The 25184-nt window shown below is 51.7% G+C and overlaps 1 protein-coding gene across 2 annotated transcripts in view; it reads right to left on the reverse strand.

Annotated features, from left to right (window-relative positions):
- RNF216 (ring finger protein 216) overlaps positions 1-25184 on the reverse strand; it is an 89237-nt gene that overhangs the window by 35208 nt on the left and 28845 nt on the right. For both annotated transcript variants that reach the window (XM_053276446.1, XM_053276448.1), the window contains 3 exons: positions 24233-24370; positions 21432-21580; positions 19251-19329 (listed from right to left, as the gene is read on the reverse strand). In XM_053276446.1, coding sequence (XP_053132421.1) covers positions 19251-19329; positions 21432-21580; positions 24233-24370 — 366 coding nt within the window. The remainder of the gene's footprint in view (positions 1-19250; positions 19330-21431; positions 21581-24232; positions 24371-25184) is intronic.

Below are 25184 nucleotides of genomic sequence, written 5' to 3' on the forward strand. Positions count from 1 at the left end.
AGCAACAAGGGCCTGACCACAGCTCAGCCATTCTCAAGAACAAGACCCCAAATCCCACTGTGAGGGCCCCCCTAAGCAGCCAGGGCAGCAGCGCTCTCCAAAAGACTTCTGCAAGACTAGCCCAAGCTCAGCCATGTGGTGTTCTGCCCTACAAAAGGGCTTTCCAGGCTTCAGGGAGATGAGACTAAATGTGCCTTTGCTCACGCAACCCCATGGCCCTCTTATCTGGACCACTCCCCGAGGAGTTTATTCAACACACACCAGGTGGTCGAAAGGGCTTTGGGGCCACTCTGAGCCAGGGGAATCAACACCCAGCAAGAATCAACACCTTTCAAGAGATGTTGTAATTCGGCCTTGCAGCTGGGAGTCAGCTCTCAGGGGTGGCGCAAGGCACCACTCCCCACCCCCTTTTCTCCACATTCAGCACTCTCTCTCTGCCCCATTGATGACCTCTGGGTATGTGGGAAAGGGGAAACTGGTGTGGCTGGCCATAAAAGGCAAGAAAAAGGCCATCCACAAAGCACATGCTTGGCAAGCAGGAACCACAGGACTTCCTCAAAGCCCATGGCTGGCCTTTGTCCCCCCAGGACCCAGCCTTCTGGGATGCTGGGCGCAACCTTCAGCATCTGCATCTGCAGGCGGCCTGCTGACTTTCCACAAGGACCCGAGACCAGTGGCTTTCCACTGTTGTTCAAACGGGGGCCACTTTGTCAAATGTCCCACTGTGTGGGCCTCTGTGCAGTGCTGTGCTTTTCCTAACACTGGTGGAAGACTAGTCAAGTGGGGGAAACAAACCCAGAAGAGTAGTCCTTAAACAAACAGGAATGATGCATTGTGTTTTCACAAGTTATTTGAAGAACAACCTTGAATATCTGCTCGCTGAGTGTATTGTTTCTGACCAGCTGGATCTGCTGAAATGCATGGCCAGGTGTTACAGCCCTGGAAAAAGGGAAGGAGGAGGAAGACCACTGCAGCATGATGCAATATACTTCCCAGTCATTCCTCAAAACAACAAGCTGCACAACATCACTAAGCCCTGCCTCATCCCAACTACCATACTTACCTGAACTCAACACTGGTTGAGTTCCACCTCCACAAATGATTTGATGTTGGAAACCAGGGGGTCATCTTAAATTCAGAGTCCTATTCCTTTCGGGTAAATATGACGAGGGTGGTGGTGGAATAAATAGAAGTATTAATTATTATTATTATTATTATTATTAGTTATTTCTATACTGCCCTTCCAAAAATGGCTCAGAGTGGTTTACACAGAGAAATAATAAATAAATAAGATGGCTCTCTGTCCCCAAAGGGCTCACAATTTAAAAAGAAACATAAGATAGACAGCAACAGTCACTGGAGGTCCTGTGCCGCGGGGTGGATAGGGCCAGTTATTCTCCCCCTGCTAAATAAAGAGAATCATCACGTTAAAAGGTGCCTCTTTGCCAAATTAGCAGGGGTTGTATTTAACTTCTATTTAACCTCGGTTTTTTAAGGGGTCATCTTAAATTCATAGTCACCTTCTATTTGGGTAAATACGGTAATTCTGTGAAAAGCTAACCATCAGGGACACCCACAAGGTTGGGGGGAAAGCTTACACACTCTCGTGTGCTAAATAAAAAGTCACACCTATTACTAGGACGACAAATATTTATACAACTCTTTTCGACAAAGTACTCAAAGCAGTTTACAGAAAGACTGGAATACAACAAATAAGATGCTTCTCTGTCCCAAAAGGGTTCACAGCCCAAAAGGAAACACAAGACAGACATCAGCAACAGCTACTAGAGAGAGGCTGTCCTGGGGCTGGATAGGGCCAGTTGCTTTCCCCCTGCTAAGCATAAGCGAATCTCCACTTTAAGGAGTGCTCAGGGCAATGCCCCCGAATGCATTCACTGCATCCCACATGGTCACTGTTTGATTTGGTCCAAGGCAGATTCATATTTTACATTTGTTCACACACATAATAGGTCACCAATCACCATAGGGAGCTGCCTTGTGGTAGCAAGTATGAATAGTCCCCTTTGCTAAGCAGGGTCTGCCCTGGTTTGCATTTGGATGGGGGACTACATGATAGAAGCCCTGTGAGATATTCCCCTTCGGGGAGGGGGCCGCTCTGGGAAGAGGCCCTGCCTGCTTGCATGCAAAAGGTTCCAAGTCCCCTCCCTGGCAGAATCTCCAGGACAGGGCTGAGAGCGATTCCTGCCTGCAACCTTGGAGAAGCCGCTGCCAGTCTGTGCAGACAATACTGAGCTAGGTGGACCAAGGGTCTGACTCGGTATAGGGCAGCTTCCGATGTTTCTATGATCCCATTGGTCCTCCAGCTGTGGCTGGAATGCAACTCTCAACTTCACCTCCGGCCTGTGGGCTCCCCCCAGAGGCATCTGGTGGGCCCCTGTGTGAAACAGGATGCTGGACTACAAAGGCTTCCTTGGGCCTGATCCAGCAGGGCTCCTCTCGTGTTCTTAAAATCCCAGACAACTGGCCACTGTGAGTGGGGATGGTGAGAGCTGTAGTCCCAAACCAGCCTAGTTTACACTCACTGGCAGTAGAGGTTCCAGGCAGGAGTCTCTCCCAGCCCTACTGGGAGTGGATGCTGCCAGGGACTGTACCTGGGACCTCCTTCAGCCTTCCAAACAGATGCTCGGCCACTCAGCTACGGGCCCATGCCTTGCTACATCAAAACCCAGCATCTTCACTCCCTTCCTGGGCTTATGGCCTCTCCCACAGAAGAGTACAGAAGCACATGAAGGTGAGACGGAAGTGCAGGGAATGAAGAAGCCGTTTCGGCCAGTTTTGCGAAGGTGCCCCTCCTCGACTCTCTCCTGCCCGTCTGGCAAGCTGGCCACTGGCGGATCCGATCCGCAGAAGCCCCCTTCCGTTAGCCACCCCAGCTCTGCTCAGCCCAACTGACCACACTTGCTAGCCTGTCGAAATGCACCCAGGACATCCGGAGGTTGAGCCTGGGGGGCCCCCTCGTGGCGGTCTGCTGCAAGGCCTTTTCGGATGGGCGAGAGCTTCAGCGTGTCTCCCAGCCTCCACAGGACGCGTCCAGACTGCAGACCAACTGGGGAACATGGCTGCAATCCATCGGGACACGGAAATCCTGGCGACCGTATGGTGCTCACATACATCCGTCGCTTTAAAATCAGTTAAATTCCATGCAGCAAGTGAGGTGTCTAAGAGCGCACAGCAGCATCCATTCATTCTAGAAGCAAGGGACAAAGAACTGTGCCCCTAGAGGTCCCCAGCGCACTTCCAAGAGAGAAAGCGGCCAGAGAGATACGCCGGTTCCTAGTTGTCTATTCTTGAAATCTTTACCTGTGAGAATTCTTGCACTGTCCCCTAGTCCATGCCAGACAACACTCACCTTCAGCTGCGTCTGGTCTGCCTGCTTTGCATGAAATGCATTCCTGAACCGCTTGGGTCATCAGCTTGTCCCCTGGAACGCAGAAAGCTGCCTTATATGGAGTCCGGCCCCTTGGTCCAGCTAGCTCAGGACTGTCTGCACTGACTGGCAGCAGCCCTCCAAGGTTTCAGGAAGATGTCTCTCCCAGCTCCACCTGCAGATGCTGCTAGGACCTTCTGTATGCAAAGCGGATGCTCCAGCACTGAACCACGGCCCCATCCTCTAAGGGGAATATCTTGCCATGCTCACATGTAGCCACCCATCCAAATGCAAACCAAGACAAACCCTGCTTAGCAAAGGGAACAATTCATGCACACAGCCTCAAGACCAGCTTTCCACCCCAGGAGAGCCATTCTTCCCGCATCACATAAAGCATCATGCACACCAACAAGACATTCATGGAGCTTCTCCCCCCCCCCCCCGGCCGCAACAAGGAGAAAGAGTGGGCCAGCAAAGGGACGCAGGTTATGGCCACGACCGAGGAGGACCAAGCTGCCTGATGCCGGCCCCTTCCAGATTGCACACTTCAACCTGAATTTTAACATTTTTTATTCATGCTTGCAAACTTTCTTGTGCAACTGTAAAGCATGGGGATTTGCCGAAACTTGGAGGCTGAAACACTCCAATGTGTGTTGACCCCGCTGACCAGCACATGAACTCAGGGCTACATGAGGCTGACTGAGATACCACGCGTAAAGTGGCGGAAGAGAAACCTAGTTCAATTCATAGTGGTGAATTCCCAACCTACGGGCTGAGCCGGGCTCTTTGGAGAGCGGGTGGGAGAACCGCATGGATCGGACGTCTGTGTGCCTTCAGACAAAATAAAACCCACCACTTCTACTCACTCACTGGTCCACACCAAGATGCCCCTGAACATTAAGAGGAGGGAGGGGGAGGCAGATATTTGACCCAAGCATGGCAAGACATTCTCTCTCTTCTCAAGGAGATACAAAAAGAGAGGCGCTGGAATGCAACCACCGTGGAGGAAAGGCGGTCACAGAGACATCATCGAGGGCTACCTCGAGCCGTCGGGGGCAGCCGATCTCGGAGGCGGCGGCGGCGGCAGCATCTGTTTCGATTTAGAGCGTGCATACCTGTGTTTCCATTAGCTGCAGCTTTCCCCGCTGACCTATTGGCTTGGGAAGGGGGATGCGGCGTTAAACCCCCATCAGTGCTGAGTGCCGCTGACCTCATTCTGAAAAACTGCAGCCCAGGCACTCCATTAAGGCTCCCCTCTTGGAAACATCTGCACGGTCTCCCCTGGGGGCACCAGAGAGAGAGGCACTTGGATCTCTGCTCTGCTGTGGGGCCGCAGAGCCTTCCAGCCAGGCACTGCTGGATGCAGCAAAACGCCCGCACCAGAGCCACACCGCTGCGTCCTGCTCCTGCAAGGAGGCTTTTATGCTACTGAGCTCTGACTTTCCCAGACTGGCTCCCGCCGCTGAGACACAAACGTACATGTGGGCAGCAGCCTAGAAATCACCGAGCTGGCAGGATCTCGGAGGTCTTTTTTTTGTCCAGTCAGACGCCACCTTGCCAAGAGCCCCTCTTTCCAAAAAAGCCGAGCAGGACCAAAGCACTTCATCATTACCGCAAAAGCGGAACGCGCTGCTGAGAGGGAACGGGGAAGTTTGTCAAATGGTGGCGGCATTTTTTCAAACCAAAAGCTGAAAGTAATTGCACTGGATTATGAGGGGAGGAGGGAAATAAATCAAGCACTCAAAAACACAAACGTGGAAGAGGTTGAAGGCAGGGGTTCTTAATTGGCTCTTCGGCCAGTGTGGCTGGGGGTGGTGGGAGTTGTAGTCCGACAACATCTGGGGAGCCAAGTTTGAGACCCACTGGTTTCAGGAATGTACATTTCTGGCATTAGAAGATGTCTCAATCTGTACTTAAAGCAGAACACACGTAATTAAATCCTCACGTTTAAACAGAGCTCTGAAGGGTATTCCTCTCGTAGGCAGTTTTATTACACTGCAGTGAGAGAAAATGTTTGCAGTGCTTAAGATGAAGGAAGGGATCACTGGAGGTACAAGACTGAAGGCCAATATCTTTCACACCAAGATGGTCCTCTTCAAACTCCTCATTCTCAATTCACGTTGAAAAGCAGGGTAGATATAGATTACTATTTATTTACTACTTTATGACCAACAAAAACACTCAAAGTTCACACAGAAAGAGAGTAACATTATAAAAAACCAAAAACAACGTGATCCCCTGTCCTTCTCAAAGGGCTCACCGTCCAAGAAGAAACCCAAGCAACAGCCACTGGAGGAATGCTGTGCTGGGGCTGAACAGGGCCAGCTGCTCTCCTGTTGCTACAAACAAGAGAGTCACCACTTTGAAAGGATGTGGTTAAGAAAACCTCACTCCAATGGTGATGTGGCACAGACTGGTCTTGTGGTAGCAAGCATGACTTGTCCCCTTAGCTAAGCAGGGTCCACCCTGGTTGTATATGAATGGGAGACTTGATGTGTGAGCACTGGAAGATTTTCCTCTCCGGGGATGGAGCTACTCTGGGAAGAGCAGATGCTTCCAAGTCCCCTCCCTGGCAGCATCTCTCTTGCCTGAAACCTTGGAGAAGCCGCTGCCAGTCTGTGAAGACAATACTGAACTAGATGGGCCAATGACTCAGTATGTGGCAGCTTCCTATGTACCACAAATGACCCAGACCAGGGAGAGGGGCAGTAGCACCCCTGCACAAGAACTTGAGGGCTAGTGAGCCCCAACAGAGCATCCATGCAGGAGTCCGGCTGCCATCTACACGCCTCATCATAAACATTGTAAACCACCCTGAGCCATTTTGGAAGAGCGGTATAAAAATCGAATAAATAATAATAATATTCATCATCATCGGATGCTGGCTTTACCAAGACTACACAAGCAGTTCATGCGGCATCGGTCCCTTATCCAGGTCTTTTGAGTTTTCTTTATTTTTTTAAAAACCCAAGATGGCCGCCCACTCCTCCGTTACACAGCGCCGTTTCCCAGCATCCGCATTCTAGCTGGGCGGCTCTAGTGCCGTTAATAATGCAAGAGCAGCTTTAGGTTGAATGCAGAACAAGGGAGCAGCCGCAGGAAAAGCCATCGTGGGGAGCCTGCCAGGGCAGGAAGGACCACCAGGATGCAGGCCGTGCAGTCACAGAAGTTGGGACGGGGCAACAGGATTTGAGTTCCTAACACTCTCAGTTTCCACTGAAAAAAACAAGATATTTTCTAGCTTCTTAAGACTGCAAAGACAGGCATGGACATAAGTGTCTGTTGGGGTTGACTCAGAAAAAGATGTCATAGCTGTATAATAAGGCAGGTAGCGTAAGTCTATCAGTCTAAATAAACAGGACAGAGGTTTATAAAATTATGCACGGCGTGGAAACAGCACAGAGAGAAAGAGAAGTCCTTCTGGCATCCCATGAAACTGAGGACCAACCAGAGGAAGTACTTTCTTTGCACAGCAATTCATTAATCTGTGGGATTCTCTGCCACGGGACGGGGTGATGGCCACCAGCTTGGACAGCTGTAAGAGGGATTTAGGCAAGTTCATGGAGGACAGGTCTGTCCACGGCTACTAGTCCTGATGGCTACGGGCTACCTCTAGGTTCAGAGGCCAGTTGCAGGGCAGCAACGGCAGGCTGCCCTGCCTCCTACTTGTGGGCTTCCCAGAGGCATCTGGTGGGCCACTGTGCGAAACAGGGAGCTGGACTAGATGAGCCTTGGGCCTGATCCAGTAGGGCTCTTATGTTCTAAACACGGTCAACAGTTTTCCAGACATCGTAAGTATTTATTTAAACACATTGCATTTATATCCCACTCTTCCTCCAAGGAGCTCAAGCTTATTTTTTATCTTCACAACCACCCTGTGAGGTAGGTTAGGCTGAGAGATACATGACTGGCCCCGAGTCACCCAGTGAGTTTCATGGTTGAATGGGGATTCGAATGCGGGTCTTCCCGGTCCTAGTCCAACACTCTAACCACTACGCTATCCTGTCTCTATGTGAGCCTGGCAGGCTTCCCTGGGAAATCTGGGGGCTGTCACTGAGCAGTAGGGGGCCTGTTTTGAATGCCAGGAGGTCCCAGGTTCAATCCCTAGCATTCCCAGGTAGAACTGGGAAAGGCGGCCCCTGGTTGCATGGCGCCCCTGCCAGCCACCGTAGGCATATCTGAGCGCCACAGACCAGAGGTCTGACTCAATACAAGGCAGTTTTCTAGGCCATTGCCGAATGACATAACACTATAAGGACTGTCCCAAGTTCAATCCCTGGCGGCAGCATCTCCAAGTAGGGCTGGGAGAGCTGCTGCCAGTCAGTGTCGACAATTCGGAGCGGGGCGAACCCGATGTCTGACTCAGTACAAGACAGCATCATCCGGCCAGGGGTCCTGAGGCAGGCCAGCGATGCCTGAGCAAAGCTGCAGCTCTTAATTCTCCTGCACACAAAGAAACGGCATGAACGTCAGGCCCTCCAGTGGGTAACGTTTCCTCCGACAGCCACAACGCGAGAAGGAAGCCTTTGTCTTCCCCTCCCCTCCCCAGGAAGAAGTGAAGCAAGTCAGCCCGGCTCACAATGTGACCAAATTAGGAAGCAAACGCCAAGATGGACATTAGACCCAGGGGCTGCCCTTCGCCTGCCTGACCGGTCGCCTCTGCAGGAGCCTGGGAGCAGCTGCTGAGTGGACAGATATTCGACCAGACAGCTTCGTGCACCAGCAGCTTTCAAGACGGCAGAAGCCGGGGCGGAGGGGACGGGCTCTGTTAGGAGAAGACCAACATTTCCGGGGTGCAGAACAGGGCTCCCTGCAGCAGAGATTCCCGGCTGGTGCAGACTACAACTCCCATCATCCCCAGATGCAATGGCCCTTGGCTGGGGATGATGGGAGTTGTAGTCAACCACATCTGGGAATCCTGGTGCAGCGATGCCTTCCCTTTCACAGCAGGGCAGTGTGAGTCCACAACCAGGGCGTGCCCAGCACTGCCTCCGGTGCCCACTCCAAGCTCTGCAGAGGCAACTCAGGATATGCAGCAAGCAGCTTCGCCACCCAGCCCCCGAGGTGGGTCACTGTGGGGCAGGGGTTCTCAACGGGGAAGAAGAGAGAGGTCAAACTCCTGCTCGGCCAAGGAACTCCCTGGGTTACCTTGGGCCAGTCGCTCTCAGCCCATCCGACCTCCCTAATAATAAGGTTACTGTGGGGGTGAAAGGGGACATGTGGCCAAACACAATGACAACGGGGGCAAGGTGTTGCTACAGGAGAGGCTGCCAGCCTGGGTAGAGACAGGAAGTGGCCTTATACCGAGCCAGACCCCTGATCCATATAGGAACACAGGAAGCTGCCATATTCTGAGTCAGACCATTGGTCTATCTAGCTCAGTATTGTCTTCACAGACAGGCAGCAGTTTCTCCAAGGTTTCAGGCAGGAATCTCTCTCAGCCCTATCTTGGAGATGCTGCCAAGGAGGGAACTTGGAACCTTCTGCTCTTCCCAGAGCAGCTCCATCCCCTGGGGGGAAGATCATCCAGTGCTCACACTTCTAGTCTCCGATTCATATGTAACCAGGGTGGACTCTGCTTAGCTAAGGGGACAAGTCATGCTTCCGACCACAAGACCAGCTCTCCTCTCGTATATTCAGTGCTGTCCACACTGGCTGGCAGCAGCTCCCCAAGGTTTCAGAAGGAGAGCCGGGCTTGTGGTAGTGAGCATGAATGGTTCCCTTCGCTAAGCAGGGTCCACTCTGGTTTACAGTCCACACTGCAAGATATCCCCCCAAGAGATGGGGCCACTCTAGGAAAAGCATCTGCCTGCTTGCATGTAGAAGGTCTCAAGTTCCCTCCCTGGCCACATCTCCAGACAGGGCTGGGAGAGACTCCTGCCTACCTGCAGCCTTGGAGAAGCCGCTGCCAGTCTGGGTAGACAGTACTGAGCCAGATGGACCAAGGGCCTGACTCGGTAGAAGGCAGCTTCCGACGTTCCCGAGTGTGTCTCCCTGACCAACTGTCTATCGGGCCTGGGTGAGGCTGAACACTCTGCTCAGCCCCCCTGGCCCCATGGGGGAGGCAACTATTACCAGCCTGCGGTGCTGCGCCTTGCCCTGCCCTGGGGAGTGGTGGCTCCTTGAAGGGAAACGGGGCCCTCTTGCACCACCTTGGGGGGCCTGCACAGAGTGCTGGGAAGTGCAGCCCTTCCCAGCGCTTTCCCCATAGAGAAGTCTCTGCTTGTCTTAAAGGGCCCTCCCAGCACTGAGGACGGTGCAGACGTCAGCACACTGGGGGATGGCTTCTCCGTGGGCGGTTTTTTGCCCATGTGGCTCCTGCTTGGGGAACAATACAGATCGCCACTAAAGATGCCCCTTTTCTCCACACAGACATCCACCCAGCCCCGAGGAATTGAGCGTTATGCACGCAGGACTCCAGAGGAGCATCTCCACCAACGGGCTCCGACTGACCCGTCTCCAAGAAGAGGCGTCCTTTCCCCCGCAAGAGGTCAAGCCTCCTACTCCTTGCTCTGACCGGGCACAAGAGGTCTCGGCTGGGGAGACAGACAACCGCATGGCCTCTTATGGACATATTCGTCCAGATGTCAGGCAGGACGCAGCATCCTCTTCTCACTGGATGGTATCGCTATATATGGCAGGCGGCTGGGCCAGGAAGAAGAGGGCGGGGGGAGGGGGGGAATAATGCTTCGCTTCCCAAACTTGCAGGATCTATTTTTATACCCAGCGGTTTGAGAATTCTTGTTTTCGGAGGCTCCGGGTAGCGTATGCAACCACAGATGCCGGAGGGGAGGCAGAGGACCGAGTCAGAGGAGACATCTGCTCTCTGGCAGGAAAGCCAGTTCCCAAATATGGCTCACTCTTCGGCACATTTTGGAGAGCCTGCTTGGCAAACACTGCCGGGCGATCTGTTAGTCTTTAAGGTGCTACCGGACGCGGGGTGCTTCCTGCAAACTGCACAGGGTTCCGCCAGTGCAGGAGGTGAAGACGCCTGGCCTCACACCCATCGTTATAGCATGAGCCAGGAAGAGGTGACCATCACCATTTTCCAAGCAGGGACCACTTTGGCAAAACGCCTTCAACGTGAGAGCATAGGGACATAGGAATGTGCCTTCCACTGAGTCAGACCCTTGGTCCATCTAGTTCAGGGTTGTCTACCCAGACTGGCAGCGGCTTCTCCAAGGTTGCAGGCGGGAATCTCTCTCACCCCTATCTTGGGAGATGCTGCTGCCTCAAGGGAGGGAACTGGGAACCTAGATGCTCTTCCCAGAGCGGCTCCATCCCCAGAGGGGAATCTCTTCCAGTGCTCACAGATGGTCTCCCATTCAAATGCCACCAGGGCTACCACAAGAGTGGTTCCCCCTGTGCTGACCTCTGCCCAGGACCGTGCTTCTTCTGTGGGAGGGCCCTTTAGGAGAGACAGAGCCCTCTCAGGAGCTCTAGGAGGAAGCCGCTGGGAAGGGCTCCACTCCATGGCATCCCCGGCATGCCTCCCGAGAAGGTGCAGGGGCTCAAGAGCACTCCGCTTCCCTTCAAGGAGCCTGCCCCCCAGCGCTGGGCACAGCACATCCCCACAAGGTGCTCGGGGGGGGGGTGTCTGTGCAGAAGAGTCAGCTTTGGCCAAAGCCTTATGCAGGCCCACTGAACGGGTCAGGGAGCTGCACTTGGGCTTGATGCGGGGGTCCCCATGGGCTCCCGAGCCCTGCAGCCCAGGCCTTCTGGGACGGCACAACCCAGGAATGCGGGTGAGGGAGATACAGGCACAAGGCACAGGATTCACTGCCCCCCTGCCTAACCCCTGCTAACTGGGCAGAGAGGCACCTTTTAACGTGGCAATTCTCTTTATTGAGCAGGGGGAGAGCAACTGGCCCTGTCCACCCCCAGCACAGCATCCCTCCAGTGACTCTTGCTGGTGTCTGTCTTGTGCTTCTTTTTAGATTGTGAGCCCTTTGGGGACAGGGAGCCATCTTATTTATTTATTATTACTCTGTGTAAACCACCCTGAGCCATTTTTGGAAGGGCAGTATAGAAATCAAATAAATAACAATCACAATCACACCACAAACCCCTGCACACAGAAAATGACTGCAATAGGAAGGCAGCTCGGGTACAATCCTTCACCTTGATGGGCTAGCTTTCCACGGAAAGGGATCTAGAGGCATACAACTGGCCTACAACTCACGAGGGCACCTTCAAAGCAGCAAACCGCTTCTATTGAGCAGGAGGAGAGCAAGTGTCTCTCCCAAACCCCAGCACAGCATCTCTCCCGTGGCAGCTGCTGGCGTCTACCATTTGTTTCCTTTAGACTGCGAGCCCTTTGGGGACAGGGAACCATCTTATTTATTTTTCTGTGTAAACTGTTTCGAGAAGCATTGCAGAAAGCAGTATAACACTATGTGGTGTTGCAGTCGTAGTAGCTGCTGCCAGTCAGTGCCAACAACGCTAAGCTCGGTGGACCAAGGGTCCCACTCAGGACAAAGCAGCTTCCCACGTTCCACTGAGCACACGAGGTTTGCCTGAAGATCTCTGAAGGCACAGGAAGAGACTTCCACTGACCGGCTGGGACAGTTTCAGCGTCCTGAAGAGCTCGACCTATGCTGGACTCAGAGGCAGAGCCCCCCCTTTGAAAGCAAAAGAGCCCTGGCAGCACCAGGTAGGATGGGGAAAGAGCCTTGCCGGAAACCCTGGGGAGCCACAGCCAGCCAGGGCAGCCCAGACTGAGCTAGACAGAGCAACTGGTCTGGCTCGGCCTGGCAGCCTCCTAGGCCTTGGGCCCGTCCCTCGACTTCGGCAGACCTTGGCTCCCCTGCCCCGCTTCCGTACGCTTCTTGCCACGTTCTTGGAAGCCCAGAACCTGGAAGGCGGCTGAGCTTCTGCAGACGAGAGACACCCAGGCCTGCCGGAGTCCTTCCAGCTCCAGCACTGGGTCTCCCGGGATGGGCTTCACAGACTTGGAGACGATCTGATCTGAAGAGCAGAAGTGCTGAGCCCTCTTCTTGGACGGGCCTCAGACACAGGTCTGGGGAGCGGCTCGGCTTCCCACAAGCCCGGGGCTGCTCTTGTCACCATCGCCGCCGCCGCCACCCCCAGCCTCTTCTGGTCTTTGCTTCCTCACCAGGTCCCAGGCACAGGAGGCACCCAGACGGCAGCCGAGCTTCCACTGCCCTTTTATGGTAGAAAAATGAGCACTGCCTGCCCAGCAGCAGAGAGAACCGGCAGGCGGAATCTGGCCATTTGTTGTGGTTTTGGCAGGGAGTCAGCCGAGCATGCTCCCAGCAACAGGGCTCAGAAGGGCGGCCGCCCCACAGGCGGTGCTCGGCAGGAGGGCTGGGAGCAAAGGCTCAATGCCCAAGACTTCGCCCGCAGGGAGGGCTTGCTGCTGGGAAAGGACGGGAAGCCACCTCACGCCGAGTCAGACCAGTGGCCCATCGAGCTCAGGACTGTCCACACTGACCGGCAGCAGCTCCCCAAGGTTTCAGAAGAAGAGCTGGTTTTGTAGGAGTGAGCATGCACGGTTCCCTTTGCTAAGCAGGGTCCACCCTGGTTTGCTTTTGGATGGGAGACTCCATGTGTGTGCACTGAAAGACATTCAGACCAGCGGTCCATTGAGCACAGGACTGTCTACCCAGACTGGCAGCGGCTCTCCAAGGTTGCAGGCAGGAGTCTCTCCCAGGCCTACCAGGAGATGCTGCCAGGGACTGAACCTGGGACCTTCTGCGTGCCAAGCAGATGCTCTGCCACTGAGATACGGCCCCCTCTACCACCAGACTCTTTCTTGGTCGGTCTCGTCTACTGGCACTAGCTCCCGCAGAGGTTCTCCTTCCCTGTCCTACCTGGAGACGCCGCTAAGGATGGAACCCACTATAGACATCGAGGCTAGGGACTGGACCCAGCCCAATACATTGTGGCTGGGGAGAATGGGAGTTGTAAGTCAACCACAGCGGGAGAGCCACGGTTGCCCACTCCTGAGCTTGAGGAGGGTCCCCGGCCTCGCCCTACAGCAAACGGCAACTGGGTCCCAGCATGCCGCGCGCCCCCCCGGAAAGCCCCCGCCTAACTGAAAGGAGACTGCCAGAGAGGTTGCAAGCTGGATTATGGGGTGTTAAAATAGGTTTGTGTTTACAAGGCAAGGGGAAGTGGAGAGGGAGAATCAGCAGAGTCCTTCTACAGCCGGAGGGAAGGAAGAACAACCCACATTGCAAAATCAGAATTGAGCAATTGTTCGGGTGGCCGGGGGGGGTGGGGTGGGGGGGTGGAGTTCGCCCAAAGACTGCTGACTCGGAGACCGCTTCCCCCAGTCGTATCTCCTGGCACAGCTGAAGTCCTTTGCCGTGAGTAGTCTGAGAACGAGCGTGCAAGTGAGCTGCGTTGCAGAGCCCTATTGGCTGGCCTGCACTCACCACATACCAGAGAAATCCAGCCTCCCACGTGGACCCCAAGTGGATTCTTCTGGCCAACATCATCAGCTAGGCTTTCAGCCCGAGCTTCAAGGGCGAGACACATTTTGGGCAAAGGTGCGGGGGGGGGGCAGACTGCCTGGAAAGGGGCCACCGTTCCGTGGCTGAGCACAGACTGTGCATCCAGAAGGCCCCAGGTTCAAACTCCTGGCCCTTTACTTTGAGAGGATCTTGGGAAAGAGGGCCGGGAAAGAGCGGCCTGGGACCACAAAGACACCACTACCTATTGGAGTAGGGACCACTAAGCTGGACGGACCAATGGCCCAACGCAGTAGAAGGCAGCTGTCTACGTTCATACTTCAGGCAGCAAGTTAAATCCATCCTGTTGAACAGGATGAGGGAGCTGCTGTGTGCCAAATCAAGCCATGGGCCCCCCAAATTCAGCACGGTCTACACTGACCTCCGGGAAAGTCCGGAACTGCCACGATAAGACCCCACCGCCGAGAAGAGGCCGGCTGACCTAAGTTGCCACCACAACTGCTGTAAGGAAAACTCACTGGTTGGTCCTTGCGGGGGTCACTGCAATAATTTGCATGACGTGGAATCTGTTATTTTATTGGTTTGCATCCTTTTATATTGCACTTCATAGTCTTGATGGGGCCTAGACAAAAACAAAACAAGTATGGCTCTGCAGCAAAATGTTGCAGCGTACGCCTCTGTTACCCGAGCCTGTGCCTAAGCATGGAGAAAATTTTAGGCACCTTTCTCCCTCAGAAGCAGAAGGGGTTGTGTCTATCTTGAAGGAGTATTCCTTGAGCTGAGAAATTCCACACTCTTAGTTCAAGTCCTCCTTCTCTGCCTCTTTGCCATAGATTTCCATTAGCTTTGCCCATCTACTTATCTGTTTACTGCACTCCAAGGCCATGAACATTCCATCCCCTTCACTTCCATGGGGACGGTTTTGCGCTTTATCCCCTTGGGCCTTTTTTACTTCAGATTTTTCCCCAACACTGACATATCTACAGGTCAGCCTGAGTCTGCCGCTACCTCCCACTTGCCTGCAGGCATTCCAGTTACGTGTCCATAAGGATCATAACCTCTTCAGCTCTTTCAGAAACAGATACAAGACTGAACTGAACTGAACATATGTAACATAATGTAGTCCAGGGAAGAAAGCGACTATCTCTGAAAATCTTCACCACCCTTAGGAGATTGGACTCTAACAGCGACGGCGAAGAATTAAACTGCACCAGAACGGGAGCTGGCAAAGACCGATGTTCAAGCCCCTGATGTACTGCATTCCCATGCTTCTGCCCTGCTTCCGTGCCCAGAGGAACAGACTGCACACTTTAAAAACAGGTTATTACCATGGCAACACCATCTTGCACCTTCCCATCTTCCAGCTCATTGAAAACACTGCAGTGCTCTGTGCTGAGACTGCAGAGAGCAGAGAGGCCTGCCGCCTCGGCCTGTGATATACAAGCGGATGCGATCCTGGCAGAGGAACCACAACAGTCAGCAAGTCACACTGTCGCACGCACAGCCCCCGGAAGCCAATCATCTGGCGAAGTAAGCGGGGGGGGGGAGGCCACTGAGCACCTGTCAGCATCCCGCCCAGCATCCCGCTCTCAGGCCAAGAGGGGAAACGTGCCTTGACTCATCCAGGGCTGGGAAGCAGTTGCAACTTCCAAGAAGAAGAAGAAGAAGAAGAAAGGGGGGTGGCAGGAGTAAGACATAGGAATGTATTGAAGAGCAAGGACCTCCCAGTCCAGCATTCTGCTTTGGAAGAACAATCCTGCTGGATCAGGCCAAAGGTCTTCGAGGCCAGTATCCTGCTTTCCCACAGAGGCCAAGCCGAACACGGAAGCAACGGTCCCTCCTGCTGGGACTCACCTGCAATTAGTACTTAGAGGCACACTGCCTCTAAACCTGGAGGTTCTGAAGCCATCTAACTAGTGGCCATCAGCAGCTCTTGCAGCAGGGAATTTCAGAGGCAGAGTTAACCGAACGGCTTTCTCTGGTCCCATCAGGGAGGAGGCTGTAGTGCCATAGTAAAACATCTGGTCTGCACACAGAAGATCCCAGGTGCAATCCCTGGCCGCATCTCCAGGTAGGGCTGGGAAAGACCCCTGCCTGAAACCCTGGAGCGTCGCTGCCAGTCAGTGTCGACAAGACTGAGTCAGATGGACCAAGGGGCTGACTCGGTAGAAGGCAGCTTCCTAGGTTTATCCTGTCCTGAATCTTCTGCCATATTTTCACTGGCTGACCCCCAGCTTCTAGTATTATGAGCGAGGGAGAAAAAGCTCTGCTTCTACTTTCTCAGCACCGTGCATAATTTTAAAAATCTCTTATCACACTCTCTGAGGCATCTTTTCACTGAACTAGAAGAAGCCAAACGCTCTAGCCATTCCTTGTTCTTTCTAATAGCTGCCTGTCAGATCTCTCTGGCAAGCACCTTCACCTTTGGATTCTCTCCAGCATCTATTCCCTCTGAACATAGACATTTGTTTTTTATATATATATATATATATATATATATATATATATATATATATATATATATAGACAGACCATCATTAACAAAAATAATAAAGAACACACACAAAAAATCAGAGAGCATGACAAATACTGTATAAACACATAAAGAAAGCAGCAGTTACAATTATCTGCTGCAAATAAACCAACCAAACACACACACAAAACAGCCGATACAACACATCAGTTCACCTACTCAAAACAAACTCTGGCCTGAAACCAATTACAAGGCTGCCTGGTGGATCTCTCTTGGGACGGAGCAGCACAAATTATGACACAGTCACAGAAAAGGGTCCACTTAGGTGCAAATTTTGATAGGTCTGCCAAGGATGAGCCGCCCTGAATTTTCTGTGGAGGGTATCAAGTTCATTCCTTTATTCCTACCCCCAAACGATTAGGGTAAAGCTGCAGTCCTTTTTGCACAGAGCCAAGGGTCAGGGTCAGGGGAACAGTGAACAAGGTCTTGTACTCTCACCAAGGAGCAATTGTGCGGCCAATTTCCATTTCCATTCTTCCGACAATGCTGAAGAAATTTTATAGGAGAGCTTTTGTGTTTTTAAAACTTTTAAAGGCTTTTAAAACTCCGTTGCACATTTAGCCACTGCAGGCCAGATGGGCAGGACAACAGAAGCACGGCAGCACACTGAAAGCCAGCAGTCTTGCAGTGTGATGACCCATTTTCCATCTCTAGGGGTGTCTTGGTCAAAGCTCACAATGAGCATTCACACACCCCCTCACACACCCCGATGGTACTGACCACCCCAGCTGGATCACATACTAAAGTTCCTGGAAACCAGCTGGAACTACTCCCAGTTCGAAAGTCCCGACACGAGCAGCAACACAAAGGCGATTCCGCCTCCTGCATGCCACCGTAAGAGCCTCGCTGCCGCCCCCCGCCCAACATTTACTAGCAAGGCGGTCTAATAGGAAAACCATTTAGGCCCATGACAGATGCAATACGGTAGATGCATTTTAAAGCGAGGCCCTGGCACAAGCCAACTCTTTCGACTCCAGGAGAGAGACCTGCGCGTGCCGTGAAGCCCATTAAGGGATCTACTAGCAGCTGCTCTTTAGCCCATCCGCGACTGGTTGTGCTTGATGGATTAAGCTTTTATCATGATCCCGCCACCCAGCAATGAATGATGTTTTAAATGGAGGCCTCCACTGTCCGCCTGGCTTCTTTGGGGCATCATGGAGAGTGCCCCAGATGGCCAACCCTTCAGGCATCACGAGGCCGCCTCAGGGACCAGCCTTGCCTTGCACCTCTCTGCTGAAAGCATGTCAGACTATTAGGCGCATTAAAAACGTTCACGAAACTTAACAGCCAGGCAAGCCATCAGGATTATTCCAGACCTTCATCACTGCCGCTGAACTAGGAGTAGGAGTAGCAGCTGCAGCAGCAGCATACTGAAAACAAACGCTCAGCCAATTTGGACAGCATTTTAAGAGACCTTAAACACACATTTGTTCAACCAAGCTTTTATATTGAATTTTAAAAATTGTTTTAAGCTAAATTGTTTTTAAAATGTTTTATTGTTGTCTAAGTTTTTGTTTTATTTATTTAGCAACTTTATATACTGGCCAATACCCATGACTCTGGGTGGTGTACAATAAAACACATATTAAAACATTAACACACATTGAAAACCATAACAAATTAGGTAAGTCTAATTAAAAACCAGATGAATAAATGGGCCTTAACAGCCCTTTTTAAAAGCAGTCAGAGATGGGGAGGTTCATTATCGGCTTTAACGTTTATGCTGTTTTAGGATGTCAACCGCCTAGATATGCAAGTTGTGGAAGCATACGAATCCATAAAATAATATTCAGAGCCAAGCACAGTTCATGCTTTTGGGTGGGAGAGAGAGAGAGAGAGAGAGAGAGAGAGAGAGGAGAAAAAACACTCCTTGCCGAATTCTTCCAATATTCTAATACAAGCCCCGTCTTGGCCTGCTGCCTTCAGCAAGTTCTTGTCTTTGAAGATTGAATGGAGCAGCTCCTTAAGGGATGGCTGGGATTATAAAGTGTGGCAGACAGCTAAACAGAGGCTTTAAAGGGCTGAGCTCACTGGAGTCAGATGGAGTCTCTTTCACTTAAGAGGGGATCCAGCTTGAGAGGGGGAGAGAGATTGCACAGGCTGCATCTCGATTGCGGACAAGTCAACAGTGCCATCTAGTGGGCCTCACCCTGCACAATCTGACGGGTGCACATCTCAAAATCTCCCCCCCATACCCAACGTGCTTTTAGATGCAGACTCAGATGGAAAACCGTCTCTGAATGAGAAGTCTGTGTTGTAGCGACAACTGAACAAGGCGTGGCGGGTGGCAGGGGAGATCAATGTCCCGGGGCCCTCACTGGCTGAGCGACAGCTTGCTCGCTGCTCTCGCCCTTGTGCCCCTCGAAAGGCAGCAGGGGCGGGCTGGGACCCATCTTCACTTTTTGACTCAAGGCCCACTACAACCTTGCTAGGCCCCTGCCAGGGGTCATGCCAATCCCATGCGCAATCAACACTGTGCCCCTGAAAGAGCACAGTGCGGCATGCCGGCGCAAAAACGAACACCAAGAGGTTGGCTCTGTGCCCCAGCCCACGAGAAATCCACCGGGCCTCAGTGGTGCTGCACAGCCTGGCGAATGCAACCAGGAATCGATGCAGAGACCGCTGCACGCCCAACGGCCACCTCATTCGCCTCCCCACAAGGCAATGCCCAGTCCACTCCCAAGCCATCCGTTTGCCTTGCCAAGGCCCCTCACTGGAGACCGTTTGCCCTGAAACATGCCCACGTGCAAGTCTCCACTCGGAGGTCTCTGGCCTTCCCTTGATGCCAGCAACAACCACCCAGCCCCTTCAGGGCCGTCCCAACCGCCTGGCCCGCCTGCCGTGCGATGCAAGGCCTTCAAGAAAACCCCCGGCTAAGGCGCACGCCTCCTACCTTCCTGCAGCGAGGGTTGGGACAGCTGAACCGCTTCACGTCCTTGTCCAGCAGAGCCGGGAAGTTGCAGAAGGGACACCTGGGGACCAAAGCAAGGAGGAGGTGAGCTTCCTGCTACGCTGCCTGCTGCTGGGCCGTCTCAAGGGTCCGTTGCCAGCCTGCTGGGACTCCTGAGCTTCTGTTCCACCCACCACGAGAGGCTTCTTCTAGACCAGGGGCTTCCCAACCTCGTCCTTTATGCGGAGCACGACATGGTTATCCAAAGCTTTGGCGGACCACCACGTGAGCATGCCGTTCTCAGCATTTTTAACCTAGGCTGCGGCTGGTGGGAGGAGCCAAACCGACATTCCAGTGGGCATTACTGTATTTACCCCAAACAAGACAACTCTGAATTTATGACGAGCCCTTTAAGAAGAGCGATTAAACCGAGAGCACCTTCTTCTGCATGATCCCCACCGCATGTTAATGTCATCTGAGGAGGTCTGCCTCGTTGCCACTGGTACGGCTGGTGGCGACTCAAAGGCGGGCCTTTGCTGTAGCTGCTCCTGAGCTGTGGAATGCGCTCCCTGCACAAATCCGTCATCTGAATTCTTTATTGGCCTGGCCTTCCAGGGTTTTTAAATTGTTGTAAATGTTTTTAATCTGTCATAACCTGGTTTCCCGGAGTTTTTTAAAACTGCTTTGAATGTTTTAACTGTTAATTGATTTTCAGTTGTTTTGTTTTAATGTGAACCATTTTTGGGAGCGGTATAGAAATAAAATAAATAAATAAAAATACAGTTTATTACCCAAAAGGAAGAGGACTCTGAATTTAAGACGACCCCCTGATTGCTAACAAAAAAGAACTTGGGGAAAAACCTAGTCTTGGATTAAGATAAATACAATAAAAAGGCAAGTATTCCTAATAACTTATTATACTCACTCACAGACACATCACACTGCAGCAGGACTACCAGTGGAACGAAGAATATGATACGCAAGAGATCTGTTGCTGCCCCAGGCTTTGGAATGTGCTCCCTGTTGAATTAAAAGCCTCCCCATCTCTGGCAACTTTTAAAAAAGCACTGAAGACACATTTATTCACCCAGGCTTTTAATTAGATTTATAGTTTTAATATTGGATTTTAAATGTTTTCAGGGTTTTAAATTATTTTAATTGTTAACTGATTTGATGTTTTACATTATTTTAATTGTAAGCCTCCCAGAGATGCAAGTTTTTGGCAGTATAGAAATATTTTTAGATAAATAAAACAAATAAGAGGTACGCAGGATGATATTATCTCCCCTCCCGCCACAGACCACCTGCAGTACCCTCGTGGATCACAGCTTGGGAACCCCTGTTCTAGACCACTGCAAGGCCCAAGAGCCAGTGGTGGCTACCGACAACTTGACGCACAGCTCTCTGGCCTGTGTGAAGCTTCACCCAAAGCCGAAGACTTCACACAGCTCCCTGGCACTGCATGGAGGAATTCCCTGAAAGGGGGATTCCTAGAGGTCGTTGACTACAGCACCCAGCATGCCCAGCCGCAATGGCCCTTTGGTTATGGGAGTGGTAGGCAACAACTGGGAACCCATTACAGGGAGCACGAGAGGCAACTGTTCCCATCGTGCAGTGCTGCACTTTGCCCAGTGCTTCTTTAATGGACATGAAGCTTTGTCGAGCCGCAGTGCCATCTTGGCAGGTGGGAAATACGACATCAAGTTCAAGGTTTTGAACCAAAGTGGCCCCCAGCAGAGATCGCCGTTCTTGACTGACAGGGAGGAAGGAGAAGGAACGGACTCTGGAGCTAGAGGCCCAAATTCAACAAGTTAAGCCAACAAAGTAGGTGGCTTTAAGAGGGGATCAGACAGAAAAGTCCATCTATGGCTAGTAGGATGGCTACAGAAAACCTCTAACACGACCTGGAAAATGTTTTAACAAGGGCGTAATTAACTTATATGAAAATCACTACAAAAGAGTCAGTAGAGGAGAAAACAACAAATGGTACCAACAGCTCCTGAGCCACGACAGGTACGCGGCATAAAGTGAATATTCTTGCAGCTGCCCTCCGAAAGTGCCACAGGGAGGGACCTGTTACACACACGTGTGGTGATGAACAGGCGTCTGCTGCCAAGGCAACATGCACAGCGGCCCGCTGGAAGTGGGAACCTCCAAATCCCGCGACCAAAGGCCTCTTCTCACCTGACGAGCTCATCTGCACAAGCAGCCGTCACCTCCTCCTCTGCTTTCCGCTCGTAGTACTTGCACAGAATGTTCTCGGGAAGCACCTTCTCCAGTTCGCTGGTGGGGAACGAGCACGTGCAACTCCCTTCCATGCAGCTGAGCTCCGACTAAATGCGGGAGACAGGGGGAGAGCGAGAGGGGTCACGGGGAACCCAACCCTGCTTAGTTCTTCACCATTTGAGATAAACCACCTCAGAACAGCGGTACCTCTGCTGGTCACCTCCAGACTTGACTACTGCCATGCGCTCTACGTGGGGCTGCCTTTGCACATAGTCCGGAAACGGCAGTTGGACCAGAACGCAGCAGCCAGGTTGGTTTCCAGGTTATCTCGGGGAGACCATATTACTGCTCTTTTGAAAGAGCTGCACTGGCTGCCGATAGGTTTCCGGGCAAAATAGAAGGTGCTGGTGATAACCTATAAAGCTCTAAACAGCTTAGGCCCTGGGTAATAAAGAGACATCATCTTTGCCATGAGCCCCACCAGCCATCGGGATAATCAGGAGGGGTTCGTTTGCAGTTGCCACCGGCTCATCTGGTGGCTACTCAGGGACAGGCCTATTCCATTTATTTATTTACTGTTGAATTTCTATACCACCTTTCATTAAAAACAACCCCAAGGCGGTTTACAAAAGTTAAAAACATACATAAAAATGACAATTAAGATATTAAGCTAAAAATATAAAACAAATCTAATTTAAAAACTATAAAATACAAGCATAAAAACACATAGACCCAAGAATAAAAACACACAGAAGCAGCATAGAAATGGTCATGTAAAAGCCTGGGTAAAAAGCCAAGATTTAAGAAGCTTTCTAAAAGCTTCCATGGCCACCCCAAGGCTTTGGAATGCGCTCCCTGCTGAAATAAGAGCCTCCCCATCTCTGACAACTTTTTAAAAGTCCTTAAAGACACATCTGTTCACCCAGACTTTTAATTAAATACTGTTTTAATAGTTTTTAACATTGTTTGAATTTTTAAAAATTGTTGTAATGTTTCAACCTTTTTATTCTGTTGTAATTTGGTTTGTTTTATTGTAAACTGCCCAGACACGTAGGTTTTGGGTGGTATACAAATGTTAGTTAAATAAAGTTGTGCACTGCCTGCATGTCTGCAGAGCTGTTCTGCAATAGGTCACTCACCCTCAACATCATCATCAACAGCAAATTCCACACTCGGAATCATGAGGAAAGGGATTGAAAAGAAAAATGCTAATGTTATAATGCCCTTATAGAGATCTATGGTGTAGCCACATTTGGAGTACTGCGTGCAGTTATGGTCACCGTATCTCAAGGAGGACATTGTAGAAGTGGGAAAGGTGCAGAAGAGGGCAACCAAGATGACCAGGGGCCTGGAGCACCTTCCTGATGAGGTAAGGCTACAGCAACTGGGGCCTTTTAGCTTAGAAAAAAAAGAGATGACTACGGGAGATGGAGGCCTATAAAAGTATGCGTGGTGGAGAGAGAGAAAAGTTTTTCTACCTCTCTCACAACACCAGAACCAGTGGATCATCCCATGAAATTGATTGCCAGAAAAGTTATGGCAAATAAAAGGAAGTTCTTTTTTGCACAGCAAGTACGTAACCTATGGAATTCTCTGCCACAGGATGTGGTGATGTCCAACAGCCTGGATAGCTTTAAGAGAGGTTTAGATAAATCCATGGAGGACAGGTCTATCAATGGCTACTAGTATGGTGGCTATAGCCAGCCTCAGAGGTAAGACGCCTCTCCATGCCAATTGCACGGGAGCAACAGCAGGAGAGAGGGCATGCACGTACCTCTTGCCTGCAGGCTCTCCAGAAGCACCTGGTGGGCCACTGTGTGAAGCAGGATGCTGGACTAGATGGGCTGTGGGCACGATCCAGCAGGGCCCAGCAGGGCTGTACTTCTGTAAGCCTGCTGTGCTCTGCTGTGGGGTGCCTTGCTACGCCTCCGTCTGCATAAGCCCAGGTGCCAAAGAGGTTGGCTTCTCAGTAGGGGAGAGCCCTACATACTGGAACTGGTGTCTGGGCCTCAGTTCATGAGATGAGAGCGCCTTCCACACACTTTTCACTTCTCCTCCTCCTCCTCCTCCTCCTCCTCCTCCTCCTCCTCCTCCTCCATGCCCTTGAAGAGCTGTAGGAGTCTCTCATCTGCATCTTGCTGGGCTAAACCGCATCAGCAGACTCTACACTGGCCCCTTCCTACTCCTACCAGACCCCCAAGCAGCCGTCCGTTTTCCACACAAAAGATCCACCAACTAAAAATCAGGAGGGGCAGAACAGAAAGAATGAGCAGATAATAGGAAGCAGCAGGTGACAGAGAGGTCAGTTGGAAAGGCTTTGCAGAAGACCCGAGTTTCCACCTGACTAGTAAGTAAGTAATAAGTTCATTGTTATAACCATTGGTCATATCGTAAGGCAACGTAAGAAAAAACCATTAACAAAAACACAGGACACCACAAAGTTACTTCAGCAGATATCAAATATTAGTTAAGCTAAAACCAATGCTACAGTTTAGAACAAGGCATAGCAGGTGTACATTCCTGTCTAAGTGTAGAAGAAAGCGTGGCAAAAGTGGTAACTTGATAAATAACATAAGGAATCGCATCCGCAAGAAGATAAATCAAACTGTCCACTTCCAAACTTCTGAGCTTGTCTACAATCTGTCTCAATGTTTCGTTCCCTAATCACATCACTGAAGGGGCAATGGCAAGACAGTGGATAATCTCCTCCAACCACCTGGCTAAAAAAATGCCCTTGTGCCCAGAAAGAGCCTCCTCACCTTTCCAGAGCCAAAGACGGCCTCCTGAGCGTACTTGATCAGGCACTCCTTGCAGAACAGGTGTCCGTCTGCGCACTGGGTCAGCTCCTCAAACGCAAACTCCCCATAACAGCATCGGCACTCGATCATCTGGCCATCCTGAAAGCCGAGGGCAGAAGATGACATTCCCACTCCAAACACCACAGCAACCCGTCCCAGACAAATGGCTCACCCACAGCTGTGTGCAAAGTGCCCCAATGGCTTCCACCTTCAGACAGGAACCATGTGACCATGACTGTATACTTCCTAAATCTGGAGGAAACCCCACCACGGCTCCTTTGCCCCAGAAGCCCTGGGTGGAGCCCGAGATCAGTACTGGACACTCAGTGAGGCTGATCAACTCAAGTCTGCAGAACTGGGCGATGGGGCTGTAGCTCAGAGGTAGAGCATCTGCTTTGTGTGCAGAAGGCCCCAGGTGCAGTCCCTGGCAGCATCTCCAGGGAGGGCTGGGAGAGACTCCTGCCTGGAACCGTGGAGGGCTGCTGCCAGCTAACAGAGGAGAGGAGAGCTGGTCTTGTGGTAGCAAGCATGACTTGTCCCCATAGCTAAGCAGGGTCTGCCCTGGTTACATATGAATGGGAGACTGGATGTGTGAGCACTGCAAGATATTCCCCTCAGGGGATGAGCAGAAGGTTTCAGGTTCCCTCCCTGGATTCTCCAAGAGAGACTCCTGCCTGCAACCTTGGAGAAGCCACTGCCAGTCTGTGAAGACAATACTGAGCTAGATAAACCAACGGTCTGACTCAGTATATGGCAGCTTCCTATGTTCCTATTCCTAGAGACAGTACGACGCTAGATGGACCGATGGTCTGACTTGGCTAGCTTCCTATGTTCCTGGCCTGGCAGCCAGTCCTGCTGCATCCTTGGATCCATCGTTCTGCCCACATTTGTGGAGGTTCCATGGCACTCTGGA

This window comes from Hemicordylus capensis, chromosome 13, assembly GCF_027244095.1.
Source record: "Hemicordylus capensis ecotype Gifberg chromosome 13, rHemCap1.1.pri, whole genome shotgun sequence".
In the NCBI taxonomy this organism is placed as follows: domain Eukaryota; kingdom Metazoa; phylum Chordata; class Lepidosauria; order Squamata; family Cordylidae; genus Hemicordylus; species Hemicordylus capensis.